This window comes from Salvia hispanica, chromosome 4 (assembly GCF_023119035.1).
Source record: "Salvia hispanica cultivar TCC Black 2014 chromosome 4, UniMelb_Shisp_WGS_1.0, whole genome shotgun sequence".
Lineage (NCBI taxonomy): Eukaryota > Viridiplantae > Streptophyta > Magnoliopsida > Lamiales > Lamiaceae > Salvia > Salvia hispanica.
In genome coordinates this window covers 10926882-10939332 of record NC_062968.1, presented here as the reverse complement: position 1 = coordinate 10939332, position 12451 = coordinate 10926882, and the positions used below count along the sequence as shown (strand labels likewise).

The 12451-nt window shown below is 36.2% G+C and overlaps 1 protein-coding gene across 2 annotated transcripts; it reads left to right on the top strand.

The window, feature by feature from the left end:
• Positions 1-3428: 3428 nt before the first annotated feature.
• Positions 3429-12210, top strand: LOC125223353. 2 transcript variants are annotated; one of them, XM_048126468.1, is made up of 15 exons: positions 3429-3558; positions 3773-3890; positions 3964-4024; positions 4255-5767; positions 5847-5878; positions 6004-6136; positions 6476-6573; positions 7143-7187; positions 8176-8281; positions 8984-9110; positions 9790-9905; positions 10327-10403; positions 11270-11404; positions 11592-11660; positions 11831-12210. In XM_048126468.1, the coding sequence occupies exons 2-15, from the start codon at positions 3781-3783 to the stop codon at positions 12101-12103; spliced, it is 2895 nt and encodes a 964-aa protein (XP_047982425.1). In that variant the 5' UTR covers positions 3429-3558; positions 3773-3780; the 3' UTR covers positions 12104-12210. The 2 variants fall into 2 exon arrangements, with proteins under 2 accessions (XP_047982425.1, XP_047982426.1); XM_048126469.1 differs by having other exon boundaries at positions 3439-3558; positions 3778-3890.
• The last annotated feature ends 241 nt before the right edge of the window (positions 12211-12451 follow it).

Sequence of the window (12451 nt, the reverse complement as noted above, 5' to 3'; positions counted from 1 at the left end):
ACCTAACATATTCTCCAAAGAATCGATGATTGCTTTGTTGGAACCGGCAGCGGAAGCGGGCGCATAAATTAATCACATAATAATCAGATCTATTTAGCAGATTATTTAGACAAAATCTATTCGCGTAATTATCACATGTATCATGCTCATAACTTGAATCAATCATGCTTTAAGAATATTGAAACCTAAAACATGCTTTTCTACGGAGCAGAAAAATACCTAATTAATTCTCCAAAGAATTGAAGATGGCTAGCTTCTTCTCCACGTGATGCTTTGAGTACTAAACCACAAATCTTCTCTCTGGTTCCCGAACTGTATCCCAATATCAGTGTGGGCTGATCTTACTAGAATACTAGGACTTAAATAAAGAAGACAGAAGAAATCCTTTTTGGAATAGGAGAGGAATTCGAAAATTCCTACAGCTTGTGAGAGCTGAAATTTTCGAAAATTTTTAGCAAATAAAATTGTGTTATTTCTGTCTCCTTTATTCTCCTATTTATATTAAGTTCCTTTTGGGCCCAGACAGGGATCTATGGAAGGTTTTGGATATGGGCTCATCCAATTTACTTTTTACTAATTAAATTGAACCCACAATTTAATATAAGTTATAATTGGAATATTACGAGCAGCCACTACAGAAGTAATATTGAACTCTCCCCATCCAAATCCGAAATTACAAGTAATCCGGGTTTCCGTTTAACTTTCATTTCCCGTGCTTAAGATTAAAATGTCCATTAATTAATTAATGTCTGCTATTGACTTAATTAATTAACTTCTTATTAATTCCAAGAGTGGACTTAGCATGAAACGCTTATTTATTATTCATAGAGTAATCACACTCCAACTAGCTAGGTTCCGAATAATAAAACCTTGTTTCGCGCTCCTCTTGAGGACATTATCAAACGAGACTCAGCTCGCGCACGATTCAATATAATAGCAATCCTAGCACCGCTAGATATCGATCACCACTGCCCAATATATCAGGATAATTGGGTTACGAAAAACCCGCACCATTTGATAAGTCAAAGCAGTGCATAATCAATACCGTATGCTCAATGCTAACCTACATTGATTAAGAAATAAATATTTATCAAGACCTCGCCTTTCAGTAGATAGCCTAAGGCAAGTCTTGCTGTTAGATCCGTTCAGTGCTATATCACACCAATGTCATCTTATTTCAGTAAGACTTAGAAATATGCGGACTGATATTGCAACCTTTCTCGATGGGTAGTCAAATTCCATCTAGGTTGTGAAATTCATCTTTTTCTTTGTTTAGAACTGACCGTGTTACCTTAAAGTGGACGACGCCCACAACCGGTCTACTAAAACAAAGACTTAGACTTTGTTAAGTTAACTTATACATTTAAACATGCATTAACATCCATTAAATGTAAAACATAACAACATTATGACAAAAATAATCTGTTTTATTTATTGGAAAATAAAATAAGAGTTTTACAGCATTCAATCACTCGAAACGTGATTTCTAGTATACAAACTCTAACATGCTTGTGCCTTCTCCACGTGACGTTCTTCATACTCAACCACAAATCTTCTAATCTGTATCTCGAACTCATATAATGACCTTTGGATGGGCAAAGCTTGTCAGAATCCTCTCATCTCTCTTACTTTATCCTCTCATCTCTCTTACTTTATCCTCCCTCTTACTTTATCCCCTCTCTTACTTTTTTTCTTCCTTTCTCTTTCTTACTTTACTCTTTCCCTTACTTTACTATCAATAGTTTAATTCACTAAACATTATTACCTAAATTCTTGTGCCAAAATAGAAACGTTTCGCTTAGGACGGGATGTAGGGAGTATCTCTTTGTTAGATCCGTTCAATGTTCTACCACAATAGTGTCATCTTATTTTGTTAAAGCTTGGGAAATACACAAGCTGACACTTCAACCTTTCGTGATAGGTAGTCAAGACCTATCTAGATTGTGAAATACACTTTTCTTTTGTTAAGAGCTGACTGTTATATTAAAGAGAGCTTTGCCCACAACAAGTATTATAATATGTCGATAAAATATAAATTAAATACCATTTAAATAGATGATAAAAATATCGACTAGTACATTTCGTCGGTACTGCCAAAGAACAAGTATCCATCGGTAAAGTTGATGGTGACTATGGCGTCAAGGAATCGTGCCAAATTTCTTCGGAGATACGTAGGTAAACCTGTCTAAGATTTTAACGGCAAAAATTCCATGAAAAAATTGTTGATTTACTCCACTTTTTTGTAGAGTGTTGCGACACATGGAGAATTTAGAGGGAAGCATGCAATTTTGAAGATGATTTAAAATGAATAATGTGAGATTAATGTTGATATTGCTGCATCTCTCTTTAACTATACATAACTTTAGTGATCCAATGAGGATCTCGTGAGTTCGATCATGATCTGTTTTTGGGACTCACGTTCAAACACTAACTTATTGTTTACACACAAGTTACTTTAAGTATTGCTTCCAATATAATACTGGAACTCCACATACTATTCAACTGTAAAAATTTTAAGCTAATTATAAAAAAAAAACAATAAATCTCACTTTACTGCTACAAGCTATCCCGGTGTTATATGGCCTTTTTGCATAAAATTACCTAAATATTAGATCATTTCGACATGGTGATATTTGATCCTCACTAATGATTCCATTTGTTTGAGCCTCATGGTTTTTCAATTGTGATTTATCCATAGGACACTGAATTTCCATTAAAAATTACTCCCTCCATCCCGCTTAAGATGACACGTTTTCCTTTTTAGTTTGTCCCAATTAAGATGACACATTTCCTTTTTTGAAAACTTTCTCTCCCTAATTAATATAATTAACCACTTTTTCTCACTCTTATTAAAATATTCATCTTTCTTTCTCTCTCTATTTTAATATTTACATCCACATTTTCTCTCTCCAATTAAACTCTTTAACCAATAACTCCTAAACCCCGTGCCGACCAAGCAATGTGTCATTTTAGCTGGGACAGAGAGAGTATCATAAAACAAATGATTGTGTACTATGTAAAAATCCCATATTGTAATATTCAAATTGAGAGCATGTCAAATAGAAGAAGTAAATGAAGAGTTAAAGAAAAATAATTACTATATTTACTTCTTTTTTAAAAAAAATTATTTTCGAAGGGAATATTTATTTAAGAATGTATTATAACTTCTTCAATTTTGAAAATATATCTTTACCTTTTTTTTAAAAATAAAAAATAAAAAAATAAAAAAATTAATTATTTTTATTTGTCTTTCAATCTACCTTCCTCTATTGAAATTTATTACTCCACTTTTTATCTAAATAACTTAGTTAATCTATCAAATAATAATATTGGTATTTTTTAAGTGGTTGGCTAATTAATTGAGCAAGGACAGTCATGTCTTTTTATGTTTTGTGGACAACAGATGTTCATCAAAAAGTGCAGAACCTTTTTCAGTTCTCTCCCCGCCATTTGTCTGCTTCTTCTTCTCCATTTTTACAACTTAAAATCACTGTTTGCATGCATTTTTACATCGTTACTTTCTTCCATTCACTAATGCACTGAACAAATTTTGTGCAGGTGGCTTCATCTTCTCTTAATTTCTGTTTTATTGATTCATCTCTGATTGTCGATGTTTAAAATACTCAAATTGAATATCTCTGTGGATATGACGCAATTTGTTGCATCGATAATGTGCTTTGTTGCTTTAATTTGTGTTGGATGAATTTGTTAATTTTCAGTTTTAGTCGTCGAGATGCTGTAATTTTCTCTTACGGTCGCATTGTTATTGTAGGGTAGAATATGAGTGCAGCGTTTACTACTTTGTTATGCAACCGGTATGTTTTGTGTGGCGCGCAATTTCGACGCGGTTTCTATTTTGAGCTCAATCGGCGGCCACTTATTGAAAAGAGGTCACAATTTATTAAAACCTTACTATTGTTGTGGGAATTCTGCTCACTTTTGTCAATTTCTCAACTCTTCCAGAAAACTATTTGGTGCGGATGCTCGGCTCCATAGATCAAGATATGTTGTTTGTTCCATAACGGTATGCATCACCACGGAAAATTTTACTTCTGTTTGATATAAATACAACAGCAGGGGACGGTATGTGGATATATGCCTATCAGTGAGGTCTCTTCTGTTAAAACAATGTCACTGATCCTTGTTTATCACTTTACTTGTCATTTTTGGATTAGCTTGTATGAGGATTTACGTTTTTCTGTTGAATGTAAAGTCCAATACATAATGATATGTAGTTACTATTTGGAACTGCAGAGTGATTCTGGAGACATTCGCCCAACATTTGTTGACGAGGAGAGTAGTAATTCGTCAGAGAGTATTGAGTTCCAGCAGACTGATGAAGATGAGCTTTTAGCAACTCAAATTGCACTAGCTGATGCCCGAGCCCGCGAACAAGCATTTGAAAAGGAGAGGGGTATATTGCTTGAGAAATTGGCTCAAGCGGAAGCTAAACAGCATGAGTATGCAGCTGCTATAATGCATGAAAAGGAGATGGTCGTAGCAGAACTCGAGGCTGCAAAAGACCTTTTTCATAAGAAGCTACAGGAGTCTGTAGATGAGAAATTCGACTTAAAGTCCAAGCTTATCCTTGCAAAACAAGATGCTGTCGAACTTGCAGTTCAAGTCGAGAAGTTAGCTGAGATTGCTTTCCAGCAGGCCACGTCTCACATTTTAGAAGACACCCAACTGCGAGTTTCTGCTGCTGAAACTTCTGCAGCAGATGCTACTTACCGGAGTGAAGAACAAATTCGAAGTGCGACTGAAGGCACCTTACTTTCTATAGTTGATCAGGGAAAATCTGCCATAGCTAAGGCTTTAGCTGTTGCCAAAGCAGCTGATGATCGTGCAAAAAGTTATGTGGCGGCTCCTATTGATGATTCGAAATTAATTGATGAAATTGCATCAATCAAGTTTCAGAATGTTAAGTTACAACGAGAAATGTATGATTTAGAATCTCAACTACTGGTTTACGAAAATGAGTTCAACAAGTTGAAGTTAGAGTTAGATCATAGCCGCCAGCAAGCGACTGCTCATGAACTCCGAGCACGTGATGTTGAGAAAAATCTGGTTGAGATTCAGGAGTCAAACAGGAAATCAGCTCTTAAGCAGGAGGAGGAACTCAAATTGTTGTTTGATAAAATAAAAGAGGATGCTGTGGAAAGAGGGAACTCAACTTCAAATGCTTTCAAGGCAGAGTTGGAAACTCTCAAGTCTGCTGTTAAAGCAGCAAAAGAAACAGCCCGGTCCAAAGATGAGGCTTATTTAAGAAGATCTGAAGCATTGCAAAGATCTCTGATAACATCTGAAGCTGCCTCTATAATGTGGAGGCGAAGAGCAGAATTAGCAGAAACGTTGTTGTTGAAGCAAGTCCCACTTGGAGAAAGGAACGAAGATTCAACTTATGTGGTTAATGGTGGGCGAGTAGAACTTCTAATGGATGATAATTCCAGAAAACTGAAACTACTGACTGATGGTCCTCGCAGAGAGATACCTGAGTGGATGTTAAGAAAGATTCAATCCATCTGTCCGAGGTTTCCCCCTAGGAAAACTAGTTTATCCGAAGCCAAAATATCAAACTTCAAATCTTTGGAGTTGCCTAAACCTGACGAAGTCTGGTCCATCGCACTAGAAAAGCCAAAGGAAGGAGATACTCTGGTTGAGCATGTGATGGAAAAAGAAGTTATTGAAAAGAAACGGAAAGCTTTGGAACGTGCTCTTCAAAGAAAAACTATTCAGTGGCAGAGAACTGCTGAAGAGACAAAACTAGGTATTGGCCTACTGATGTACTCCACATGAATGTATATTTTGAAGCATGCCTTTTCTTAAATTTTCCTGCCTTGCTACAGAGCCAGGAACTGGTACCGGACGTGAGATAGTGGTTAGTATACTTTTCTGCTAATTATTCATTTTAAATTGTATGGTTCATGCTCTTTAAATAACTGCATCTGTCTGGATAAGTGTGTATTGTTAAAGCAATGTAATATTCAATTTTTTCTTTTGAAGTTTCAAGGTTTCAACTGGGAGAGCTGGAGAAGACAGTGGTACCTCGACCTGGCTCCTAAGGCTGCTGATTTGTCACGCTCTGGCATAACTGCAGTATGGTTCCCACCACCCACAGAATCTGTTGCACCACAAGGTCTCCTCCTAGCCCCCGGTCCCTGATATATTATGAGCACCCCTTTTGAAATACATTATGGGCAGGCACCCCTTTTGAAATAATTCTTAGATTCATGACTTCCGTAATTGCTTTGTAATTAGATAACTTGTGCCTTAGACATGTGAAAAAGGACTTCATTGAGAAACATGAAGCCACTGCTATAAACCATTCTCTAATGATTCTGAGAGTTACCGCTGCTCTTCTTTTACATTTTTTATGTACAAAGATAAAGTATCTGTAATGTAAGCCCCAATTGTTATTTTCAGCTCTGCTGAACTTCTATTAAGTGAATTTCTGAAAGGACAGAATCAACTGCAGGGTATATGCCATCTGACCTGTACAACCTCAATTCAGCTTATGGTTCTGAAGAAGAATTAAAGCATTGTATAGAGGAAATGCGTAATCATGATATCCTGGTACAAACCTATGCATTGACTTGGTATAATCATCTTGACTGTGTGGCTAAAATTTTATTTTAGTTGTCTGCACACGTAAGTATCATGTTCGTGATGCGAAAGTATGTTTTGTATATCATACCACATATTCAGGTTACTGTTTATGGAAACCGCCCTCAAAATATTAACTACGTTAAGGGTCATACACTGTGATTTATTTTCATTCTTCTTTTTCATGTGTAGTTTCTTCTTGTGTTTATTCATAAGGAACCAATTTGCATCTGTTATTTTGGGTCTCTTTTTCTTACCTTCTCTTTCTTGTTATTGAAGTAGTGAAATTAGTTTCTTGTCAGTGTCTATTTAGACTCTGATTTTTCTTTCCTAAGAAGTAGATTCTCTTGTGCGATAATGATATTTTTCAGTAATACATGTGTGATCTATGTGTTTAGAAAGTGTAATTTATTTTCACCCGAGAAGTGGGAATGCACACTGTTCAGTATCTCATGATATATTTGTTGCAAATAATTCTTGTGAACAAATATCTTTGTCTCTTATATCTGCATGATCACGTCATGTTTCCATTGCTGCAGACCCTGGGAGACGTTGTACTGAATCACCGATGTGCTCAGAAGCAGGTACTTTGTTCCCGTAGATTACTTTTCCTATTTGCTTCATAGGACATCCTTGACCATCTCTACATCCAAGTTGTTAGTTGGGTGCCACTAATGTGACATGATTGTATGAAACCACCTCAATTTTGAGAATAAACTTGTATGCAGGCGGTGGCACATTTTATTTCCACGAACAGATATTGTGGAAGGATCATAGTATATGTATGCAGAGCAAACATGCATCACACTGCATAACACCTACTCTCTTGTAACTGAGCATAATTTCTGGGTTCAACTGCACTGCCTCTAGAAATTGCATTTCACTTCCTTATTATTCGGGTTATTGGTGGGCAGCTTGTAGTTAAAATATCTTTCATGTGATCCTGTAGGTGGATATAGTAAGCGTTGTCTCCACGTACCACAGCCTTGCTTCTCATTGTAATTGATAAGCATAAGATAGAAAGTCCTAACTTAACCCAAAACCATGGTAAAAGGTAAAGAGTTGACTCCCTCTTATATGCTATTCCACACTTGTGTGAAACCAATGTGGGATCGTATTAGTAATTGCCATTGTAAACCAGCCAAGACGTATATTACTCCCTTTGTCCCTGTAGTAGAGGTGTTTCTTTTGGGCACGGAGATTAATAAAAGATTGTTTAGTTAGTTGAGTAAGATGAGAATAACGTACGAGAGAATAAAATAGATAATTGAAGAGTGAGTAAAGTAGGAGAGAGAATAAAGTAAGAGAGATTAAATATGATATTTTTTACCATAAAAGGAAATGACTCAACTATAATGGGACAACCCAAAAGGAATATGACTCAACTACGGGACAAAGGGAATGCTATTTTTTTTTTCTCTCATCTTTTGGTTATAAATGTATTTATGTTTGTTGGTGTTGTTGCTCAAGGTACATCAGTATAATAAGCCTCGGAGTCTTTTTGTTTTAATCTTTGAAAACTGGCCAAGTCTCAGCTCAAGGTTCTAAACCCTGTAATATGATTATTTACAGAGTCCGAATGGAGTGTGGAATATATTTGGAGGCAAGCTTGCCTGGGGGCCTGAAGCAATTGTATGCGATGACCCAAATTTCCAAGGACGTGGCAATCCCTCTAGTGGTATGACTACTACATTCAGTGTTATCATTGAAAAGTATCATAGGAACATCTAAAGTGTTCTCAGCACTATACTTTATGTATTTATATCGAGATCCCTATTATATCTGAGTGCATTAACTAGGCATGGCACTACAGCAGTATGCATATACATTAAAGTTTTGTCGCCCATGACATTGCTTGAAAAACTCATAAAGACAATCTACCACTGTTTCCACAGTTCACTAGGGCAGTTAGTTGGCCTTTGGATGTTCTTCTTTTTACTACTCAATTCCTGCTGTAGTTTGGCATTATCATTGATATAATGTGGAATTTAGCACAAAAGTGAAATTAAGTCTTGCTCATCTTATGAAGCTGGCTACCAAACTTTTTTACCATTAATGTTAGTTTTTATCAATGCTTTGCCATACAGTATCAATAGAAAGTGTAAGCAGCATATTTGCAGATAACATCTGTTTATAATCATCGTCAGGATGCCCCTGAAGTATTATTATTTACTGGTGTATACAAGAATGAACTCACATTCTAACTAGAATGCACATTCTGAAACTAATCTGATGTTAGTAAATTTGCTATTTTCTGTAACATTTTTAGTTCTACTGTTATTTCTATTGGTTTTCCTGCTATCTAACAAAGATTGATTAATCTGAGATGGTAATCTGTAAATTCATTAATGTTCACTACTTTTTGCTTCTGGTAAAACAGGTGATATTTTTCACGCGGCACCAAATGTTGATCACTCACAGGATTTTGTACGAAAAGACATAAAAGAGTGGCTAAACTGGCTCAGAAATGATATTGGGTTTGACGGATGGCGGCTGGATTTTGCTAGGTGATTTTTTTTTTAATTGTATCAATCATGCCAGTTCAGTTCTATATGAACTCTTTCCTTAACACTTTTCCACCTAGCTTTCTGGAATTTTCACTTAGGCACATGGAAGTTGACAGTTGTCTAATGCTTGAGCAGATTCGCTCGTATATGTCGAAAAGTGCAACTTTTCTAACCTTTTTTTCTTTCGAAAGTGCAAGTATGTGAGCAAAAATCATAGGAAATTGCAGAAAATACATGCTTGTATCCTGTAGGTGCCAAGTACAAATTTTGCAAAATAGATGGTAGAATGAAATGACTGAGAAATCCCATATGCAGACCATATATGTGTCTAACTCTCTCTCTCTCTCTCTCTCGTTTAAATAAAGGATGAAATTACAAGAAAATGTGTTCTAGTAGGGTTGATGTTCAGATTCTTACAAGAATATGCCTAAAATCTGAAAGCCCACTTCTCCAATACAACTAAATATTTTCATGTGCTCGACATTGAACGATGAATTTGGTATCAGGAATCTGTTCGGTTGATGATTTTACTTTTACTGTTTTGACCAAATATAGATCTTCTGTTGGTGGCCGTAGTCTGATAATAAAAACTCTCATATCTCACAGTTATTGATATTCAATAGTGTAACTTCAGTTCACCATGGTGTGTTATTGCCAACATTACTTACTTTCCTGGCAGGGGCTTCTCTGGTGGTTACGTAAAAGAATATATTGAAGCTTCAAATCCTGCATTTGCCATTGGAGAATACTGGGATAGCCTTGCTTATGAAGGTGGTAATTTGTGTTATAATCAAGGTAACTAACATGATCTCTTCAAATTCTTGAGAATAAGAACACCAAATTTAAGACTCAACCAACCAGTTGTGAACTCTTTGATCGGTTGATCTAATATGGACTGCCTTAAAGCAAATATTTGTCTATATGTAAATGTACTTCAATCTTTTGATAGAATTTGTCTAATCAAGTCACGAACGCACTTGTACACCTCATTTAATTGATGGAAACACTTGAGCCAAAAATATATGGTCTGAAACATAGCACCTGTAATTCTACATAGAGGTTCCTAACTCATAGTGGAACTTTGTATTAGCAATGGAGCTTAAGCTTTAGATGTGTGCATTTTCATGTTGAATCTTTCCCTTCTGATGCCTATGCCTTTTATATGTACAACCTAGTTTCACTGCATCCATTTCTATGTTGTTTCATATGCCTGCAGATTCTCATCGACAACGCATTGTTAACTGGATCAATGCTACTGGTGGTACTTCTTCAGCATTTGATGTCACAACAAAGGTTGTTTTGGTCATTAGCTTGGCTGACTTTCTGCTTTTAGTTATCTTCAGCATCTTAATTTTCTTTGATATATGTTTAACCAGTAGGCAAATGCAGTAAGATTTCTAAATATTACTCCGTCCACAAAAATTAGACAGTTTTACCATTTTGGACTGTCTGCCAATATTTGACTAATTCCAAAAAATGGAAAGTTTTAAACCAATATTAACCATACACATCATTCTAAATGTGGACCCCACAATCCACTAACACTACTTCCACCTTACTTTACCAATTATGCATTAAAACCCTTGCCATTTACAACTTTGTCTTTTTTTTTTTTTTTTTTTTTTTGGGGGGGGGGGGGGGGTTATTATTCATACCAAGTAATCAAAAAAACTTTGTTTATCAAAATCTGAACTCAAATACTTCTGTTTCCACCCTTTATCTTGTTCCATTAGCATTCTATATGCCTAATCAGACACTATTAGTTCGAGCATAGTTACTAAAATAACTTTTCAAAGCAAGTCATATATCACCCAAGGTGATACCAAAATGTCTAGCTAGTGGTGATATGTGCCAATTCAGCTCCAGAGAGCATTGGTTTTTAAATTTACCGTTTCCGGAATGAGGTTGTGGAAAAGTATTTCTGTTATAGATTTATTTACCGAGGAAGACCAATTAACAGGATTAATAAAATAAGCACATCAAAACGATTTAGAACCTTACTTTACATCTCCAGTAAATATTCCCTGGACTATGAACTCTCGGAAAAAGCAAGATTCTTTCCAGCTAAATCTTGTCTTCACCTAAGTCTGTAAATGGATGTTATGATCTTCTTGCTCTCAACTTCACCATGGATGATGACTTTTAAACTATTGTTTTAGGGTATCCTTCATTCCGCATTGCATAACCAGTATTGGCGATTAATTGATCCTCAAGGGAAACCTACAGGAGTAATGGGATGGTGGCCTTCTCGTGCTGTCACATTCTTGGAGAATCATGATACTGGATCGACACAGGTTCTCTTTCTCTCTCTACACACACACACACACACACACACACATCGTGTGTGTATTCACGCTGTGCAACTTGCTCATATTTTGGACATATCTAGCACTAAACAAGAGTTGGACGCTGTTTCATCATGCAGCATAATGTTTGACCAACAAATTTAACTGCTCGAAGTTTGATAAATTTTGTTTGCAGGGTCATTGGCCATTTCCAAGGGATAAGCTTATGCAAGGATATGCGTACATCTTAACGCATCCTGGGACAGTAAGTGGTGTTTTTTAAAAGAAATGTTGTTTTCTTTCGGTTAAATTGTTGTCCGTACAAAACTATTATATCTATTTTATCCCCTATTGATTCTTCTTGTAAGAACTTCTGTTTCATAGGTTTAGACAGCATTTCAACTGCTATTGTTAACGGCATGTGTTTATCTGCAGCCTGTCATATTCTATGACCACTTCTACGATTTTGGAATCCGGGACGTAATAACTGAACTGATTGAAGCTCGGAGGCGGGGTGGAATCCACTGCCGCAGCCCATTGAAAATACTCCATGCAAACGACGATGGATACGTTGCTAAAGTTGGAGAAACACTGGCGATGAAGCTTGGACATTTTGATTGGAACCCTTCTAAGGAAGTTCACTTGGATGGGAGCTGGCAGAAGTTTGTGGACAAATGGTCAGACTATCAACTGTGGTTGAGGCAATAACGACCATGATTCGGGCAGCTTTTTTTCTGATTTGAGTAAAATATGGTATGTATAAAATGTATGATTCCCATTCTTGAGGGTAATTTACCAATATGTGTTTGACCAAATATTACATTCGAAGCTGATGAGTTAATTGCATAAAATGTTAAGTTGTAAAAATGCAAGCAAGATGGAGATGCAGGGGATCGAAATCCGTGCCTCTCGCAAAAAGCCAGAGCTCTACCATTTGAGCTACATCTCTTGTTAGACTTTACATTGTCCCAGGGAGAGAGAGAAAAAAAAAGTGATAAAGTATTGTTAGTGGAAATGAATTCCACCTTATCGAGAGAAAAAAGTTTTTAAAATTAG